At 45.1% G+C, this 21,039-nt stretch overlaps 1 protein-coding gene across 2 annotated transcripts in view; it reads right to left on the bottom strand.

Annotated features, from left to right (window-relative positions):
- The window catches only part of ACSS1 (acyl-CoA synthetase short chain family member 1), a 56,999-nt gene that overhangs the window by 2,059 nt on the left and 33,901 nt on the right, over positions 1 to 21,039 (bottom strand). Inside the window, exons 4-13 of one of the 2 annotated variants that reach the window (XM_006921506.3) lie at positions 16,231 to 16,406; positions 15,686 to 15,838; positions 12,913 to 13,060; positions 11,427 to 11,564; positions 7,070 to 7,162; positions 5,731 to 5,843; positions 5,209 to 5,335; positions 4,387 to 4,514; positions 4,228 to 4,291; positions 760 to 878 (exon numbers count right to left, since the gene is read on the bottom strand). In XM_006921506.3, the coding sequence (XP_006921568.1) occupies positions 760 to 878; positions 4,228 to 4,291; positions 4,387 to 4,514; positions 5,209 to 5,335; positions 5,731 to 5,843; positions 7,070 to 7,162; positions 11,427 to 11,564; positions 12,913 to 13,060; positions 15,686 to 15,838; positions 16,231 to 16,406 (1,259 nt within the window). The remainder of the gene's footprint in view (positions 1 to 759; positions 879 to 4,227; positions 4,292 to 4,386; positions 4,515 to 5,208; positions 5,336 to 5,730; positions 5,844 to 7,069; positions 7,163 to 11,426; positions 11,565 to 12,912; positions 13,061 to 15,685; positions 15,839 to 16,230; positions 16,407 to 21,039) is intronic. The other variant, XM_025039601.1, reaches the window with a different exon arrangement.

The raw sequence follows: 21,039 nt of genomic DNA, 5'->3' as shown, positions 1-21,039 counted from the left end.
ATCATGTCAGAACTACTTAATGATGTGAGAACTGCTTAGTGTTTGAAAATTTAGCATTTTATATTTTCAAACAGCCACAGCCCATTCAATGTCAATAGCAATACATTAGAAGCTGTGTTTGGGCACTTTAAACGTGACCGGTCTTTTGAAAGAGTTCAATTCATCTTAGGGAAGTTCAGGTCTTCCTGAAACTCTGATCCCCAAGTCATAGTCTGACCATGTGCTGTATGGAGTGAGGCCTCAGAGGACTACTCCCAGACCAAGGAATGCCATGGGGAAAATGTTAACAAAGAAAGGGATGAAAAGCTAACCAGGCTGAGAGGGTAGCCCGATTCTTCCACAGAACTGACTCCAACACAGGCTCCCTCAGATAGGGTCTAGCGGCATCTCCTTTCCTGGCACCAGAAAAAGTGTTCAGAAACCGCATGGGGGCTGAAGAACTCTGGTACTTTCCACGTGTTTCTCTATTTAAAAACCCTAATGTTTTCTGTTCCTGTAACCAATCTCCATATGCCAAAGAGAGAGTGTAATCTTGCCCAGCACTACACCCTGAACCAGCAAGCTGAGCAAACTTCTGCCACTACATCCATCTCCCTGCCTTTCTCCCACTCCCTTTGACAATGCAACCATCCACTACCCTCAACTGCCACCCAGGAAACCAGCTGTGTCAGTTTTGCTGCGATGTTAGTTGTGGGAAGTGAGAAGAAGGCATGAGATGAGACAAGCAGTGCAGTTGTACCTGAGGCGGAGTCCACTCACCAGAATCTGATCAGGCACGGCGTATTTGGCAATCTTGGTGGCCACTGTGGACCTTAGCTCACTTATCACCATGTCTGAATCACTTGTGTCATCTTTCAACACAATAAAGGCAAATGCAGCTGGAAGGAGAGTGAAGTTTGGGGATGTATTATCCAGGGTATTATATACAAATCGCCGTAAATCCAACGGATTTCAAATCATATGTTGGTGACCTTGTAGCAGCTGGTTTCTTTAGTTGCAGCCCTCAAATGCATTATCATTTTCATTCAAAGTGGAAGTGATTCTGTCAGCTCCACTGAATGTCCCAGGTGGGTGGGCATGCTTGGTTGAGAGCTTGGCACCATAGCTCTGGTGTTGACCGGCTGTGCATGTGGCCTTGAACACAGGACTTAACCTCTCTAACTGTCCACACACCTGTGAAATAGCCTGTAACACGGGCTCATAGGAGATTTACTATCAGCTCCCATGAGATGGTGCAAGGGAACATGGCACATGGCACTAATCTCATGCACATGTGTCCAGCACTGTAAGCACTAGCCATGGTGGACATCTAAATTTAAGTTAAATTAAGTTAAAAATGTAGTTCCTCAATCACATGAGCCACACGTAGCCAGTGGCTACTGTACTGATAGCACATACGAAGGACAGTTGCATCATGGCAGAAAGTCTGTTGGGCGACACTGGCCAACCCATACTTTAGCATAGACACTATACTGTATTTGTGAATATCCTACCACGTTCTAGAAAAGACTAACAGTGGCTCCCACAGGTCTCTAAATTCATTAATCTCGTACATGGGATCCAATTCTATTTTTTCTCCATAGAGCAGTCAGTCACTCGTCCCAGCACCATCTTGGATTGCCTGTGCTTTCCCCACTGACGTGCAATGTCCCCCTCTCTCATACATGAAGTTTCTTTATATGTGAAACCCTCTTTATTGTTTATTTGCCTGTTTATTCTTATACCGTTTCCACCCCATCTTAATGAATTCTCCCTCTGGCACATATCACCTAACGTACTATGTAGTTTCCTCATTGGTCATGTTTATTGTCTGTCTCTCTCTTTTACTCCCTAGCCCCTCCAGCATGTCACCTCTAGTGTCTCGTCTCTTTTTCTCACTGCTGTGTCTTAGCATCTAGAACAGTGCCTGGGACATAGCAAGTACTCAAAAAATATTTGTTAAATGCACCAATGAATTACTTTCCTGAATAAGCTACAATCTGAAGAGACCTAGAGCCTTTGCCTAAAAGCCACTCCCCGTTCCCCATTTCCACCTGGCAAACACCTATTCATCCCTCAAAATCCAGTTCAGCTACCTTGCACTCTGTGAAGCCTCTTCTGACTCTGTCCATGAAAGTAGCCATGGCACTTGCTGTGTGTAAACAGTTGTTGGTCTCCCCGCACCCCTGAGCCCCATTTTTCTCTCATCTTGGTATTTGAGATGCCAGGTAGTTCAGGCTCACGCCACAGGGGCTCAGAAGAAAAGGGCATAGCCAACACCTGAGCCAGCTACGAAGGCCTACTGAGAAGGGTCTGCGGTGTATTTAACTATAGTTAATTAAAATTTTAAAACCACCAAAGCAACACATACTGATTACCAAAATGTAAAACACTGTAGAAGTACATAAAATAAAACTGCATCTCTCCTCCCTGACTCTCTCCCTTCATGCCTCGAAAGGCAGTGCAGTATGATGATTAGGAGAGACTGCTACCTGCGTGTAAGTCACTTAACTACTCTGTGCCATAGTTTTCTACATGTAAAATGGGAGCTAACAGTACCTGCCTCATGGCTGTGAGTCAGGATTAAGTGATGACAGCCCCTGCACAGAACTCAAAATAAGCAGGTTCTGAGGGGCTGCTGGCTGCTGTCCCCAGAACCAAATTTTAAAGTTAACTTGTAGTTGTATACTGCCACCTTTTAAACCTTAGTGGCAACACACTGTACATGCTACCCTGGGTGTTTCCCCTTTGTCTCTAATTGGTGCCTTTTCCTGCCAGTCACTTGTATCTCTAATGAGATAGGACTGAAATGACCCTGGATTGTTAAGTTCTCAGCAGAGATGGATCAGGAAAGCTGACGTGGGAGGTGAAGCCAGCTAACAGCTAGGAGGTGCGCGAGGCTGAGTTCAGGAACTGGTGAGATAGGCCAATGACAGAAACACAGCACATCAGTCCGATCGAGTGCAGACAGGGAGTGGAGACAAATAAATGTACGACAGCTTTCGAAGATGGCTTTAGAGCATACCAAGAAGAGTTCAATTCTGTAGCCGTTCTGGTTATTTCTGTATTACAAATGGACAGATGGTCAAATTTATAAGAAATCAGGAAAATGCATATCATCATACCCATGATATATGAATTCTCCCCCACCAGCCTGGCAGACATTGAAAGGCCTGACAATACCAAAGTTCCTTAGGATACCAGGAAGCAGCGCTGAGCGTTGCTGGTGGGATCATGAAGTGGCCTGAGGCCTCTGAGCGTCACTCATGAGGACTTGTTGCCATCTTCACCTCCTTGATCCCTAAGAGCCTAGTCTCATGTTAACAAAGAGAAAGCAGTCTCAAGGGCACACCTTTCTTATGGCAACTGAACGTGCCTTTTTTAGAGCACTGAAATTAATGTTAAATTTTACAATGGGTCAATTTAGAGAAAGTGGAATAAATAATGAACGGCAGTACACAAATGTAAAAAGAAGGCAGGTGACATTTGGGACACACTTGACACAGGATATTCCTGACAGCGGGAGAAAGAACACCCAAACCTAGGCCACTTGCAGAACAGTAGAGGTCAGTTTGCCTGGCAGTGCAGCACAGGGTCAGTGAGTGTCTAGTTCACACCAGAACAGGCATTACAACACTCAGATGTTCCTACCCCTTCCCAGACTTACCTGCTTAGAAACTGGCAGACTTTGGAACAAAGTGTGTCCTCAGTAAAGAAGACAATTCTGATCACTCGTTCTCCATTCTCCCTGCATGTCTCTGTGCAGTGGGAACCACAGGTCAAATTCCTCCAGTCCCAGAGCAGCAAAAGAGCCTGCTCCATGGCAAACTCTGATCAGCCAGAACGGCTACAGAATTGACACCTGATGCTGTGCACAAGCACGTGCAAGGAGACAATGTAAGCAAGGCAGGGTACTTCATCATAAGGCCTCTGTACCAGGGCCACCAGAGGTACTGTGGACAGAGAAGCGAACTCCCCACACTCAGCCGGGGCCAAACAGCTCAGGGCCACTTGTAGATGAGTGTCCTTAAAGGACAGGAGAGCTAGAGCATCTCAGAAAACTGACTCTAGTCTAATGGGCATGCCGTTCAGGCTCCTCATCCAAAAACGCCACTTGCAAAAGAAGAAAACCAAGAGCTTCACCCATAAACACCCTGCTACCCTTCCTCCAGAGTCTGTTCTTTTTACAGAAGTGCCATGATGGGCACCAAGACCAAAGATTAGAGGAGCTCCTTCTATGGCGCTCACCTTCTCCTTTGATGTCATGGGGGTAGCCAATGACAGCAGTCTCCGGCACTGCAGGGTGGCTAGCCTGCACAGAACAAAATGGCACAATATGTGAGAGGTGGAACACCTGACTCAGCAAATTACAGCTCCCAATCTGAGACCAATATGACTTGCACTCACCATTGCATCCTCGATTTCTGCGGTCCCCAGTCGGTGGCCACTTATATTGATGACGTCGTCCATTCGCCCTGTGATCTGGTAATAGCCGCCCTTAGTTCGGTGAGCCCCATCTCCAGAGAAGTAGTAGCCTGCACCATAGCAAGGGAATTCAGTGTCAGTACCTCCGAACCAGGACCCAGTGGGGCTCCCTTCCTTCCATAAGGGACACAGTGGGACTCTATAGAAGAAAGCTCCAAAACCCTGCACCCTGCTGACTTCCTGGTGCTGGCCCTCATTGCAACTCCTCATGGAGACACTCTCTAGATGTGCTATGTGGCTGTGTGCTAGTGAAAGAGCAGATGGCTCTGAGACAGCAGAATGCAGTGAAGATTGCAAATGTCTGAGCAGAAGGCATACAAGGAGCGGACTCAAAAATGAGTCTCGTTTACAAGTTTGAGACTGAAGACTATGGGTGCCAACAGGCATACTGTGTGTGTACACTTCCAATCCAATGACACAAAAGCAAACTGGGAGAAAAAATCAAAAGTAAACCAGAAGAAAATTTGTAGCCGTCAAGATAGTTTTCCAAGATGGTTTCTTCACTCTTCTTTCTTAACAGCCTCAGGCGTGCTGTCTCACTTAACCATGAGGTTCCTGAGATAGGTCTCTTCCCATTTTCGACATAAAGTCAGGGAGGTAAAGAGGGAGGGGGTGGGATTCAAAGTCATGCCTCAAAGGTGCCTGTCCTACGCTCACAGTCACTGTGACCTTAGAAACGTTTTCTGAGAATAGGGTTCCACAGCAGGTGTAAAGGCATGACATGACCCACATTAGCCAGCTCACCTGGATAAGCCTTGAAGTAGGCATCCACAAACCTCTGGTGGTCTCCGTAGATGGTCCTGGCCATGCCTGGCCAGGCCTGGGAGAAGCACAGAGCCCCAGAGACGTCATTGCCTTCCAGGATGTTCCCCTGCAGACCCAGGAGATGCAAGTGTGAGAGAACAGGCAGATTCTGGTTGAGAAGCAATGAACTGACAATCAGCATTGTTCTCCTAATTGGTTGGTTTGAGGCAGAAAAACGACAAGTGTTCCCCAAAGGAAATGTCCAGAGCTTTCTCCTCTGCAGGGGCTTCTGAAGAGAACCTGGGCTCCCCCCACAAGGCGATTTAATCTACTGTGTCTCTAAGAGGAGACTCTGCAGTGAATACTATGTGAAGACACAGGCCTTTCTGCCACCTACCAGGCAATGAGCACACATGACATGGGCAAGTGGACAGAGGAGGCCAGGAAGGTAGAAAGGAACACCAGGGAGCTCAGTGGGGTGCACATGGAGGAAGGAGACACCCTTGTGAGGCCCTTACGCACCTTCTCATCTATGAGAGCTGGGACAATGCCAAAGAAAGGTCTCATCGCCATGGAGGGGAGAATTTCTGCCCCTTCTTCTGAGGGCCGCGGTGCGATGCAGATGCCACCCGTTTCTGTGGGAACAACAGGAATGAAACACCGATGGGCTTACAGGCTAGTGACATGTTTATCCAGGCCATGTCATCAAGGGTCTGGGACAGACACACTGGCTGGTGCTCTCTCAGAGTGAGAGGTGGGTGAAAATGCCCATTTAGGGGAAAGAAACGGCCCCCAGTGTCACAAGGAATTTTATCTGAGCCAAAACTAAACTTGTGTTCTGGTCTCCTCTACTGCAGAGTGGGAGTGGGGCCCAGACAGAGGGCACAGTCCCAGGCGTCGCAGCTCTGTGGCCCAGAGGGTGCTGCTTCTCCTTCTCTGAGGCCCTGCTCAACCAGCCCTCACTTCAGTAAGAAAGGCAGAGCCCATCTGCCTGCACAGGGAAGATGAAGAATTGCTTCTGGACCAGTGCCCATTCCATACAGAACAACAAAAACAGACGCCCACAAATTCTGTTTTCACATTATTTCTCTGGCATTTCCTCACAAGGCTCAGCTGTAATCTCAGTCCTGTGCCCTCACAAGGCTCAGCTGTAATCTCAGTCCTGTGCCCTCCTGAAAAAATGAAAACTGAGCTATTTAGAATGTCCCATTTTCTGGCTTCTCAAAAGATGAGGCCTCAGCCACATCAGTAGTGGTCTCCTGCCCCAAACATTCTAATAAGTCAGATACTCAAGAGAAGATGGGGAAAATCTGAACAAAATGCTACAGAGAAAACGCCTTTCTCACTAAAGTTTAGATTTAGACTCACAGTCCCTTAAACAATAGGGCCCATCCTCATCACATATACTTACATTCAGAAAGTGATCCCTATGAGGAAAGTGAACATTTAGCTGAATACCTACTATATATCAGGCCTTGAGCAACATGCATTAGTGGTATCCCCTCATTCCATCCTCACCCAGGGTCTGGAAGGAGCACCACCATTTTACAAATGAGAAAACCAAGGCTCAGAGAAGCCATTACACATCCCAAGTCCTACACTGCAAAATAGCTGCCACCAGTCTCCACCTCCAAGCTTCTTTGGTCCATATATCAGGTTTTCAACAACCACATTTAAGGGTTGAGGCATGGGTAGTGTTGCACTTGCAGAGCCTCATACCTGACCCCTGCACTTGGTGCTTAGTTGTATGTTCTCAGTGCACTAACATGAGAGCACAGCTGTTGTGGGAGGAACCCACCAGGTAAGCCCTGCACCCACCTACCCAGCATGCCCTGACCCTCCTCCTCGAGGACGCTCTCACCTGTTTGCCACCAGGTGTCCACCAGTGTACATCTGCTGTCCCCTACCACCTTGTGGAGCCACTCCCAGGCCTCTTGGTTGATTGGTTCTCCCACTGAAAAAGAAAAAAGATGTTAATGGACCTCAATGAATATGAAACTAGAAGGAATAGATTATTAAGGGGAAACAGCTATATAATTTTCCTGAAAGACATAAAAGAAGATATAAAAAAGCAGTGAAATCTGCCACACGTTATGGCCATCAAAGAAATAAAAATTACAATGAGATATTTTCACCATTAGAGGGTTAAAAATATAAAATAAAAAAATTGACAAGAATGTAGGGGAAACAATATCACATGCACTATAGGAGTATAATTTGGTATGGCAATCTTGGGGAGCGATTTGGGTATTTCTCTTAACATCTAAAAGTGAATGATGCAACTACTATGGACAACCTTTTAGGGCAGATTATACCAAAGCTAAATATAGGTTTATCCTATTATTCAAAAATTTCACTCTTGGCACACACCCCACAGAAATGAGTGCATACGTCTACCGAAAGTGGACACGTACAAGGATGTTTACAGTGGCCAAAATCTAAAACCTATCCATCGAGAGTGGAATAGAGAAATAAAGAGTGCTGTATTCATGTAGTGGAATACCATACAGCATGAAAATGAGTAAGCCACTGCTACACTCAACAGGGATGAACCTGAGTCACAGCCCTGAGAGCAACCGCAGTAGGGACAAGAGTAACGCATGCCACACAAGCCCATGTATATGAAGTTCAAGAACAAGCAAATCGGTCCACACTGAGAGCAATCAAGTAGTAGTCATGGTTGAGGGCTCTTGACTAGGAGCGGGCATAGGGGAACATTCTAGACACTGAAAATTTCTACAGCTTAATCTGTGTGTGGTGTGTGTGTGTGTGTGTGTGTGTGTGTGTGTGTGTGTGTGTATATATATAGTGTGTGTGAGAGTGTGTGTGTGTGTGTGTGTGTGTGTGTGTGTGTGTGTAAATAGCTCCCAAGCTGAACATCTGGCATTTGTGCTTTTCACCGTATTTTACACCTCAATAGAAAGGGGAAAGTGTTCACACCCTATGACTTATTGCCAGTTCCCAGTACCTACCTGCTATGGTCTGAAGGTGTGTGTCCTCCAAATTTATGTTGGAATCTCAGCCCCTAAAGATAATGGTATGAGGAGGTGGGGCCTTTGGGAGGTGCTGAGATCATGAGGGTGGAGCTCTCAAAATAGGATTAGGATTCTTATAAAAGAGACCCTGCAGAGCCCCCTCCTGCTTTCGCTACATGAGGACAGGGCAAGAAAGCACTGTCTTTGAAACAGAAGAGGGCTCTCACCAGAACTTAACCATGCCCACGCCTTTATCTTGGGCTTCCCAGCCTCTACAACTGTGAGAGATAAATTCCTGTTGTTTATAAGCCTCTCAGTCTGTGGTTTTGTTATAGCAGCCTGAACAGCTAAGACACTACCCTAATAAAACATCCACACCAGATTAGAATTCAGCCAGAACTAGCAGATTTAGACATATTGTTGCTAAAATACTGAAATACTCTCATGCCAGTTGCCTCTTGATCAGGAGCACCCATGATGTAGCAGCTAACCAAGACCTTTCCTGGCTGTGGTCTCCCATGCTGGTCATACAGGTGGCTGAGTGGTGTGTGTATCACTTCTGCACTCACACATGCCCAGAAAAGAGGCAGGAAGATGCCATTTTAGCACTGGTTGATACTGAGAAACTGCCAATAGCCCCAGTAGCCAACCACAGGGACATGACTGCAAGGATCATGGCAATCCACACAAAAGGGTGTGAGCAAGTTTTCAAACATGGGGGCAAAGCCATATGGAAATCTCTGCCTATTGTTGAGTTAAAATAAACATCACAGGATAATAGTACAGCTTGATCACATTCATGTTAAAGAATCAACTCAAAGCCGAGCTGTGTTTTTGCATAAGAATATAACTTTGAAGAAGCTGCGGGAAGGTGAACAAGCAATAGGGTCCCCTGGAGCAGCATTCACGAAGGATGTCATCTTTTGTTGCAAATTACCGAGTTTTTCTTTTAACAATAAGAATATATCTGTGCATTACTTGTAAAATTAAAAGTTAAAAAAAATTTCAAGAAATATGTATCTTGGGGTAGAAGTCTTGAGCGAGCTGGATTCTGCCAACTGGTAAGAGTAAATGAAATCAACACACCCAAGTCTGGAGTGCTGTGAGGGCTAATCCAGTTGCCTAGAATGGTCCTGAGCTATGACCGCAGCAGACCAACACAAAGCTGGCCCTCGTCAGATAGGAAGTATACTGGTCCCTAGTGCTGCTTGGTGCCCCATGCAAGGAGTTGCCAGGTTATTTTTCGCCAGCCTGTCAGCACTGCTTACTGATAACCTGGTCTTTTGGAAACCCCCACAGGGTTCTGCTATTGGCACTGGCCAAATGGCAGCAATATGACTCCCAGACAAGCAAAGTACTCAGAGCCCAGCTGAACCTCATATGGGCTCCCTGGTGCAAAAGGGTCCCTGCATGCATCAGTAGTACCTGATCCAAGAGAGGAAGATCTAAGAGTGAGTCTGGCCATGACTTTTATGGAAGGAGAACCGCAGGGACTTTGAGGGATCCCTGCCCGAGGCAGCTTTCTGCAGAGACAGACCCCACTCTAACACAACTGCTAGAGCACCTAAAGTGCTCAGAGCATGTGCCTTGTCATTTGGGTCTTTGTGAGTTTTCCTCAGCAACTAAATCCCACAAGTGCATATGGCAAATCAAACCTCCCTCCAACCCTGTCCCCACCTAACTCCCTAGGCCCACTCAGGTAACCTTGCAGACAATACCTGGAGAACCTGAGATGTTTCGATGGCCCTGGACATCCCTCTACTTGCTTTTGGTCCCCACCTGCTGCCTAGCCCAGAGTGTAGGGACGCATCATGAGTCCTCTCCAACGACATGGGGTCCCAGTCAGGAGTGCACAGGCCTTACCTCCACAGCACCAACATGCCAAGAGAGGCAACTCAGACTCCCCACCACCTAGAAGATGGCCCAAAGCACTTTCTTCTGCCCCCGCTTAGAAAATTCAAAGGGCTTGTTCATCCAGAAACAAACTGACACTGACCACCAAGCACGCCCTGAGCAGAGAGGAGCTGGTTGCATGAAAAGGCAGCTTTCAGGCAGCGCTGCCTAATGACTTCTGTCCCAGAGAAGCCAGAGTCTCAGGTGAAGTCCTCAGGGCAACATCTGGGTGCTCAGTTTCACAACAAGCAGTCAGCCCCCACCTGGCCTGCTGAGTTTTCCTGCATGTGGGCACAGCAGTGCTAAAGACACAGATGGCTGTGACTTCTGTGAGCTCACTGCCTGGTGAAATGGTCAGCATGAGGACAGATATCTCAACTGAAGTCAGGTCATCTAAAAACTGACAGCCCGAGGTCCAGAGAAGCCAAAGAAATCCCCAGGAGACGTAGCACAGAGAAGGGCCTACAGGGAGGGTCAGGTACCTGAGAGGTGGGAGGGGGCAGCAGGGTGCTGCAAGCACAGAGGGCAGAGCAAACCAGGCCTCCAAGTCCTGTACCAGTACTGCATGCCCTTGCTACTGACAAATAAAGCACGCACACTGTCCTTTTCAAAGGACACACTGGCAGAAAGACAAATCCCTAGGGGTACCTGCCCCAAATGTTCTTCCTCCATGAAAAACCACCAAGCAGATCCTTGTATTCACCAAGGAGCATAGAGGGCCTCCTGCCTTGTTTTCCTTCCTGACCACATCTGACAACATGTGGAGGAGCAGAAATGAAACGCGTCAGGGAAAAGCAGAGGGAACAGGCAAGGCTTCCCAGTGCCATATGAACAAACCCCATGTCACCTTTCCCAAAAGTCTTCATGTGACTTGGCAATATTTATCAACACTATGAATGGAGATTACCTTCGATCTGGCAACTACCTGCCTGGAAATATCCAAAGTGAGAGCAGTGCACAGCACAGAATGACATTTCTTACAGTGCTTGGGAATAATCAGCGCCCAGCATCAGAGGAATGCTGAGTGAACTGCAGTGCACTTCCACAGGACAATCCCGTGCAGCCACAAAGAAAGGACACAGGACTTACCTTACTGAGTTGGTAAGGATTCACAATAAGGATTAAGTACAGAACTGAGGCACAGATAGTTCCCGGAATGCTGTGCCCCAGACTGTTAACAGCTGTGGTCTCCAGGGAGGGGCTGACCTCTGCTTCTTACTCAATGCAGCCTGGCATTGTTTGAATTCAAAGAAATGGCCACGTAGTTTTCATGGTTAAAATCACTTAGAAGCCTGAACTGGCTCTGAAAGATGACATGCATTCCCTCTCTGACTGCAGAGCAGTATTCACCTGACCCCAGGGTCCGCAGGGAGGAGCGGTCGTACTTCTTCACCCAGGCATCACCATATTTCAGCAACAGCCGGACAGCCGTCGGGGCACCATAGAACTGATTGATCTTCAACCTCTGCACCATCTCCCAGTACCGACCTACAAAACAGCCCCAATTCAGTCAGTCTGAGAGCCCATCGGACATTACCTATTTTAACCTAATTTAGAGATCAGTCAACAGCACTGGGTACTAAATATGTGCAAACACCTGCATTGCTCACAAAAACGAGATTCAACATTTATCACTGGGATAGAAAGGGAGCCCCCTGGGAAAAGGTTCGCTGTGGCAGTCATCCCGCCCCCCCATTCCCATCTATTGGCAGGCCCATTTGCAAACAGCCTTCACCTGGCTCTGGACAGCTGCATTCACATGGTATACCCACATGATAAAACTAATAAGTTAAAAGAATGTTACTCTGAATTTAAAAATAACCCATGTAGCATTAACCTAGAGCTTGTGTTCAGTTGCATTTAAATGGTCTCTAAAATGGTAACTGGTGCTTCCCCTGGAATAGTGTGGCAAGGCCACCACTGTATGCGCCCTAGGGAGCAGGACAACTGCTTACTACACACCTCATTTCTCGGAAACCCCTGAAACTCACCACCATCACCCTACACACAGGGAGCTGAGTTTCAAGTGGCTGAAGTGACATGCCTGCAACTGTACCTAAGACATGGCTCTTACTCCCCTGGCTATGCCCCCTGGCTATGCCCCCTACACATTCTTCCTGGAGTGTATCCAGAGCCACCGTGCCCCCGTGGGAGGCTGGAGAGGAGCCAGGGGAGGTGACAATGATATGCTATGCACATAACTGTCAGTGCTATGGGACAGTTGGCCCTTCTAGCAGGGGCACCACTATTCAATTACATTAAAACAAATACTTGGGGACACTACGCTGAGTGGGAGGAAGATACCAAGGTGAGCAAGACATGGCCACAGCCTCTAAATGAAATCAATTCATGGAGGTGGCTCCAGCCACACCTGACATACTCTGATGGAACAGCCCTGAAGACATAAGTAACTAGCTGTAAAAGCACCCTCTGCCTAGGGGAAACTGAGGAGGTCAGTTGGCTTGGCTTCAAGGGAGGATTGGATCTAGTCAAATGGCCATAGAGGTAAGAGAACAGAGCTTTTGGTCCCTATCGGCTGCCTAGCCCTCGAAGGGTAGTTCCGAGTCAGACAGTTTAAGTTAAAGAACACTGGAGTGGGTAGTCTTGAGATGGCTTCCAGTGCCAAATTGGACCCCCTTCTATTGGTCATCTGATCTTGCGATAGACAAGGTCCCCAGTCCTGGCCCACTTGGCAGAGTCCAAGGCTCAGCACTATACCATGGGACCACAAACCATAGCCAGACCAGAATGAAGGCCCTCACTCCATCCTCCTTTAAATCTCTCCTCCTTCCTCAAGCACCCTCCTGGGGATGCTATTTGGGTTCCCAGTCCTCACCAGGGTCAGGGTAAACGGGGGTGCTCTCAAAAAGGACACTGGTTGCTCCATTGCAGAGGGGCCCATATACCACATAGCTGTGTCCTGTGATCCAGCCGATGTCAGCCACACAGCCAAAGACATCCCCCGGCTGGTAGTCAAACACAAGCTGCAGAAACAAGAGAGGCTGTCAGGGGCCCATCACCCCACATTCCCACATGTCACTAAGCATGTTCTTTAACTGTGAGATGCAAGTGCTCCAATGACCACCGAAAGCAAAGGAGAAAGTACAATGCGGTGGCTTCATGGGGTCATGGCAGTGAAAAGATGGAGTTACCGGTACACACAGCAACACACTGACTCTTGCAGAGGACAGTGAAAGAAGCCAGGCCCCAAGTTGTATACTGTATGAGCCCCAGCTTGACAAAGCTGATCTGTATGCAGAGGTCACACCAGAGTTGGTCTTGCTGGGCCTTGTGAGTAGCATGTCAGGGCCTTCCAGGAGCTGAAGACGATCCCATGTCCTGATACAGGTGGTGGCCACATATTACTCACACGTAAAACTTCATCTAGTCCTATGTATAAGGGCATCTTCCTGCATTAAGTTATGCCACAATTTTTTAAATCCCTTAAAAACTGCAAAACATTAAAGTTGAAAAGACCAAGAAATGGCTCAAGCATCATCAGTTTCTAAGAGCCTGAGAGGAATGACAGGTGTCTGAAGCATTCTTGTCAAAGGGCCCAACCTGAGCTCAATCTCATCTCTGGATCTAACTGCCCTTTGCAGGAAACATGAAGGCCCGCCAGGGCCACCAGGGCCACCAGGACTAACAGCCAAGTGCTACAACAGACAAAGTTTAAGAAAATGGAAGAGATAAAGGGAAAACTATACATTTAAAAAGGCTTAAAAGACATATCGAAAAAATGTCAGTGGAAAGAGTAAGCTGCAGGACCTAGGAATGTACATCCAGGTGTCAACTAGAGAAAGGAAAACACAAGGCAGTGATGTTGTAGAACAGGGGTCCCTAACCCCTGGGCCATGGACCATACTGGGCTACACAGCAGGAGGTGAGTGGCAGGCGAGCAAGCAAAGCTTCATCTGTATTTGCAGCTGCTCCCCACCGCTAGCTTCACTGCCTCAGCTCCACCTCAAATCATCAGGCATTATTCTTACAGCACCAGTGGCTGGTGCAACAAAGGTTAGGCACCGCTGCTGTAGAAGTCAAGATGTGAGGAGGGGGCTGAGGGCAGATGGGCTATGAAGGGGCTTCTGTGAGGCTGGTGACATTCCATTTCCAGAATGAAGTGGGTTTGCCTTATAATAATTCATTAAGCCACACATTTGATTTGGATGGTTTTCTGTATCTGTGCTCTATTTTCAATATTTTTTTAAATTGGGGGGCAAATGGCTCCAGTCTTCTGCTGCCAAAGACAAACACTGAGATTCTCCAGGAGTTTCTAGACAGCATAGTAATGGGCCCTGTGCAGCCATGTTGGGGCGAGGGTTGGGTTGGGGGGAGTGGAGGGAAGCAGGGATACTTTTAAGAATGACTGCACTTTCACTACCCTGTTGTATGAGCCCTGCTTAGATGAGCCTGGTCTTTCCAGTCACCTGGTCAGATAGTTCTCTTTGCTGCTAGCACCTGCTGGAGCTGAGTTTTACCTTCTGCAAAAGAGAGGGTCTGGTCCACAGATGATACATCGAAATCCAATCCCACCTGGAAAGTATCAGCCACTTCTCAAGGCAACCAAGGATGCCATGATAAACTGCAATCCCCCACCCACATTTAAATGAGTACTGATTTCTAAACTCTTTATTGGAATATAAAAATGTGTCATAGTGTTTGCTTTATAATTCCTATAGCAGGGGTCCCCAACCCCTAAGCCACAGACTGATACCAGTCCATGGCCTATTAGGAAACGGTGAGGTGAGTGGCGGGTGGGCGAGTAAGTGAAGCTATATCTGTATTTGCAGCTGCTCCCCAGCACTAGCATCACTGCCTCAGCTCCACCTTAGATCATCAGGCATTAGATTCTCATAGGAGCACCGACCGGTCCCTGTTGCGAAAAAGGTTAGGGGCCACGGCCAAAAAGGATGGTCTGCTGTAATATAACTTCTACGCACTAAATTTAATTTTCTTTATAAAAGTAAATCTTTTTTTTTAATTTTACTTTTAAAACATGGTCCCAGTGAGCAGGGCCTAGAAGCCACAATACTTTCAGGGACCCATGAAAATGTTTTACTTTACTTTAAAATCAGAAGGAGAAAAAATAATCTTTTAAGTAAAAGAAAATGTTTTAATATATAATAGTAATACAGTCATCTTTATACCAAAGCAGTTGTAAAATATAATTTTTGACTTTTTTTTTTTTTTACAGAGGAAGGGGCCCAGAAAGGACAAAGTGTCTAGGACCTGAGCATCAGAAGGTGACCCCGCCAGTGAGTACGTCAGAGCTGGGGAGGGCCAGATTCCTGCAGGCCCTTGAGCCAATAGATGATACAGGCATAGGTGCAAAGGGCTAAAGGCCAGCAGTAAGACTCAAGTTTGGGACCCGGACTCTTCCAGCAAGGACAGGAACACAGCTCCCCTCCCCGCCCTCTCACCTGGGCTAGTGCCACAACTCATAGCAGCCCTGCTCATGAGCAACCTGCAGGAAAACGTGAGCAACTCATACTTAAGGAAACTGCTTAATAACAGGAGTTCTAGCCCTAGATCCAGCCCCACTTAGTCCCCTGCCCAGTCCCACCAAGAAATTAGCACCTCACACCCTCCACCCACCACTGAGGCCATACCCTGTGTGTCAGGGCAGCATACAGAAGGTAGCCTGCCTGGGTGTGCACAAGGCCCTTGGGTGTCCCGGTGCTCCCGGAGGTATACAGCATGAAGAGCATGTCTTCACTGCCCATGCTCTCTGGGGCACACACAGGGTCCTCCTTGGCCATTTCCTGCAAGAGAGAAGAAAAAAAGAGCACCACCCAGGGCAGTTAGCCTCTCCCCTTCATTCAGCTTCCTTAAGAACAACTCTTCTTAGCCACTGTAAGACTCAGCAGACTGGATCAGAGCTCACCTTCTCTGGACTGCCCTAGTTCAATTCCACATGTAGAGAGGATGCAAAATAAAAGGATAAATCCAACCATTTCTGTTATATTAACTGTTTCTCTGTTTGTGGTTATTTGAGTTCCATCTTCTCAACCATGATATAAACCTATCAAATATCACAGTGGAACCCTGGACACCTCTAGGGAACCCAAATTCAGAAACACAATCTAACAAGACTCAGACCTAGTTAACCAAATAATAACCTCTCCTCAAACTATACAACATGAGGTAAACCCACCTGCTCAAGAGGGACATCCAGATTCCCCATGTGGACCTTGTTATCCGTCCTGTGAGCCACCAGGACATACTGGATGGTTGGGCAGTACTTCACGGCTTCATCCACTATCTTCTTCAACTCCACCACGCGCCCTCCCCGAAGTCCTTGGTTGAAGGTGATAACCACCTTGCACTTGGCTAATAGAGACAATGGACATTTCTGATCAGTTTCCTCCCCACTTTAACCCTCACAGCCTAGGCTGGCAGCAGCACATTCCAGGCCTAAGGCGGTGATAGAGAAAGTTCAATCTTGAGTAAAAGAATCAGCAAAAAAGTAAGAGGTATGACTGCTTTGTAATCTTTGTGCTGAGTGCAGAAGTGACAAGCATTTTCTCAGCTCTATGGAGGAGCAGGAAGTAACTGGAGATGTTACTTTGAAGCTGAACTCTTTGAACCTTCTATCATTCCTTCCCATATATCTTGAGGGCTTTCCCAGGTAAGAGGCCATACATCACCCCCAGGCACAGCCACCATGAGGTAGAGACCAAAAAATTTGGGAAGCCAGAGACTAAGCCCCAACATGTCCCTGCAGGATCCAGGGCCAAACTGCTAGAGAACAAAGACCACACCCTGGGTGGATGCCAGGAGCTGCCAGCCCCCACACTCACCTTCATGGGAAGGCCCTCGGGGGTCTGCACCTGCTCTTCAATGACCCAGCCAGACTCAGCCAGGCGCAGGGTAATGCAAGGATGGTTCAACGTGTGAAAATCAATCAATGTATTACAGCACATTAATAGAATGAAGGACAAAAATCACATCTGAATTGATGTAGAAAGAATACTTAACAAAATTCAACACTTTTTCATGATAAAAATAATGAACTATGAATAAAAGGAAACTTCCTTAACCTGATAAAGAGCAACTATGAAAACCAGCAGGTAACATCACACTCAGTGGTGGAATACAGAAAGCTTTCTCCCCTAAGATCAAGAATAAAACAAGAACATCCACATTCACTACTGCCATTCAACATTGTTATAGAAATTCTAACCAGAGCAATTAGGAAAAAGAAAAACAGAAAAAAAGAAGCATCCAGATCACAAAGGAAGAAGTACAACTATCTCTATTCACAGATGAGGTGATCTTAACTGTAGAAAATCCTAAGAGATCCACAAAAAACTACTAAAGCTAATAAACAAATTCTTCAACTTTGCAGGATACAAGAACAACACACAATTTACTGTATTTCTATACATTAGCAATGAACAATTCACAAAGGAAACTAAGAAAACAATTCCATTTACGAAAGCTTCCAAAGAATAAAATACTTAGGAATAAATTTACCAAGGAGTTGCAGGACTTATACACTGAAAACTACAAAAAGTTGCTGAAAGAAATTAAAGAGCACATCAATAAATGGAAAGACATCCATGTTCATGGATTGGAAGGCTTAATATTATGGCAATATTCTCCAAACTGTTTTACAGATTCAGCATAATCCTTGTCAGGTGACTCCCTGAATCCCCAAAACACCCAATTCACAAATTGCCTAGTGGCAATTTTGGGTGGTTACTGGGCAAGTAGCCCCAACAGGTGCTCTCAACAGGAGCTTCCTTCAGTAGCAATCAACAGGCCTCCACTTGTGCAACGTGGAAGGCAACTAGCAATACCTGTAATAGTTCTGAGTAAATCTCAGGGATCAGCATCTAACCTCAGTGTGAGCAGAGACATTTGCAAGTGGCCAGAAGCTCAGCACTGGCAACAAATCTGAACCTGCACCAATATGAGGAACACCACTTGCTCTGCCCTGGTGACTCCCTGAGGCTCCATCTCATTCATCTGCTGAGACTGTCAGACAGCCTCTAGCCAGTGGGTGCCCCGGACCTTTTGCTGAACTGTCCCAGACCCAGTACTAGTGGCAGGCAGCCTTGGTTCACCGCATGGCCTCTCCCACATACTTCCAAGTCCAGCTCAGTTAGTAACCAAACATAGATAGCTTTGTAGCTCCTACCAGGTAGCCACTGGCCAGTCACAGGCAGCTGACTGCAGCCTGCACTAAAGCCCCTCACAAGGGGCTCCAGAACCAGCACACCCAGAGGCTATGTATAAGGATGCTCAATGAACTTAGGAGAATAGATGAGCTCAGTAAGAATTTAGACAAAGAGATAGTAAGCATGAATAAGGACATAAAAACTATAAAAAAGAACCAGTCAGAAATGAAGAATACAATAACTAAAATGAAAAATACATAAGAAGGAATCAATAGTAGATTTGACGAAGCAGAGGATCGAATCAGAGATTTGTAAGACAAGAAAGCAGAAAACTCCCAATCAGAACAGCAAAAAGAAAAAAGAATTTGAAAAATGAGGATAGTTTAAGGGAGCTCTGGGACAACATCAAGCATAACAATATTTGCATCACAGAATACCAGAAGAGAGAAATCAAAACATTGAGAGCCTATTTGAGGAAATAATGACTGAAAACTTTCCTAACCTGGTGAAGTAAATAGACATATAAGTCCAGGAAGTGCAGAGTGTCAAACAAGGTGAACTCAAACAGACTCACAAGACATATCATAATTAAAATGGTAAAAGTTAAAGACAAAGAGAGAATCCTAAAAGCAGCAAGAATAAGGCAGCGAGTTACTTACAAGAGTACTCCTATAAGAATGTCTGCTGATTTCTCAACAGAAACTTTGCAGGCCATAAAGAATTGGCAGAAAATATTTAAAGTGATGAAAAGAAAGGACCTAAAACAAAAATAAGTCTACACACCACATCTATCATTTAAAATGATAAGATGAGATAGAGTTTCTTGGATGGGAAAAAAACTAAAGGAATTCATCTTCATCAGGCAAGTATTACAAGAAATGTTGAAATGTTGAAAGGACTTCTTTTAAAAAAAGAGGAAAAAAAATAACATAATATGAATAATAAAATGGTAATATCTATGCATATATCAATTACACTTTAAATGTAAATGGATTAAATGCTCCAATCAAAAGATATAGGATAGCGACGTCAGAAATACAAAAAATCATACAAGAATACTATGAAAAAGTATATAACACCAAATATAATAACCTAGAAGAAAGGGACCAGTACTTAGAAAAATATAACCTTCCTACACTGAATCAGGAACTGGAAAATCTAAATAGACCGACCAATCGGTAGTATGGAAATTGAAACAATCATCCAAAACCAAAAAGTAAAAGTCTAGGACCAGATGGCTTTACCATTGAATTCTACCAAACATTCAAAAAAGATTTAATATCTATTCTCCTGAAACTCTCCCAGAAAATTGAAGAAGAGATATTACTTCCAAACTCATTTTATGACGCCAGTATTACCCTGATACTAAAACCTGGTAAAGAGAACACAAAAAAAGAAAAAGTACAGACTAATACCTCTCATGAACACAGATGCAAAAATTAGATACTAGCGAATCGAATACAGCAACATATTAAAAAGATTATACGCCGCGATCAAGTGGGCTTCATCCCAGTGACACAGAGATGGTTCAACATATGCAAATTGATTAATGTGATATACCACATAAACAAATTAAAAAATAAGAATCATATGATCATATTCATAGATGCAGAAAAGGCCTTCGACAAGATACAGCATCTATTTATGATCAAAATACTTAATAAAATCGGTATAGAGGGAAAGAAACTTAACATAATAAAGGCCATATATGACAAACCCTCAGCCAACATTATACTTCATAGTGAAAAACTAAAAACCTTCCAAGATCAGGAACAAGGCAAGGCTGTCCACTATTGCCACTGCTATTCAATATGACATTGGAGGTCCTAACGAGTGCAATCAGGCAAGAGAAAGATACAAAAGGCATCCATGTAGAAAATGAAGAAGCCAAACTGTCACTATTTGCGGAATACATGATTCTCTATATAGAAAACCCTAAAAACGCTACAAGAACACTACTAGAAACAATAAGCAAATACAGTAAAGTTTCTGGATACAAAATCAATGTTCGAAAATCCATAGCATTGCTAAGTTTTAATAATGAAGTGTCAAAAAAAGAAGTGGAAAAAATAATTCCTTTTGCAATTGCAACAAAAAAAATAAAATACCTAGGAATAAATCTAATAAATCATGTGAAGGACCTATATAATGAAAACTATAAGTTCCTATTAGAGAAATCGAAGAAGATGCAAAGAAAAGGAAAGATATTCCATGTTCTTGGATTGGAAGAATCAACATAGTTAAAATGACCATTATTACAGATTTAATACAAACAGATTTAATACAAACCTCATCAAAATCCCATCGGCATTTTTTTTACAGAAATAGAACAAAAAATCATCAGATTTGTATGGAAGTGCAAAAGACCTCGAATTGCCAAAGCCATCCTGAGAAAAAAGAACAAGGCTCGAGGCATCACTCTGCCTAACTTCAAATTATACTACAAAGCAACAGTAATCAAAACAGCATGGTATTGGCAGAAAAAGAGACACATGGACCAGTGGAACAGAATGGACAGTTCAGAAGTAAACTCATATTTATATGGGCAAATAATTTTCGACAAAAATTATTTGTTGAAAATGAAAGGAAACCCTCTTCAATAAATGGTGCTGGGAAAACTGGAAAGCCACCTGCAAAAGAATGAAACTAAACTGTTGTCTATCACCACACACCAAAATTAACTCCAAATGGATTAAGGACCTGAATATAAGACCTGAAACAATAAAATGCTTAGAAGAAAACATAGGAACGAAACTCAAGGACCTTGGACTTAAAGAGGATTTTATGAATTTGACCTCAAAGGCAAGGGAAGTAAAAGCTAAAATAAATGAATGGGACTA

This window comes from Pteropus alecto, unplaced genomic scaffold, assembly GCF_000325575.1.
Source record: "Pteropus alecto unplaced genomic scaffold, ASM32557v1 scaffold199, whole genome shotgun sequence".
Taxonomy (NCBI): Eukaryota; Metazoa; Chordata; class Mammalia; order Chiroptera; family Pteropodidae; genus Pteropus; species Pteropus alecto.
The sequence above is the reverse complement of the archived record's forward strand: the minus strand, read 5'-3'. Positions and strand labels throughout refer to the sequence as shown.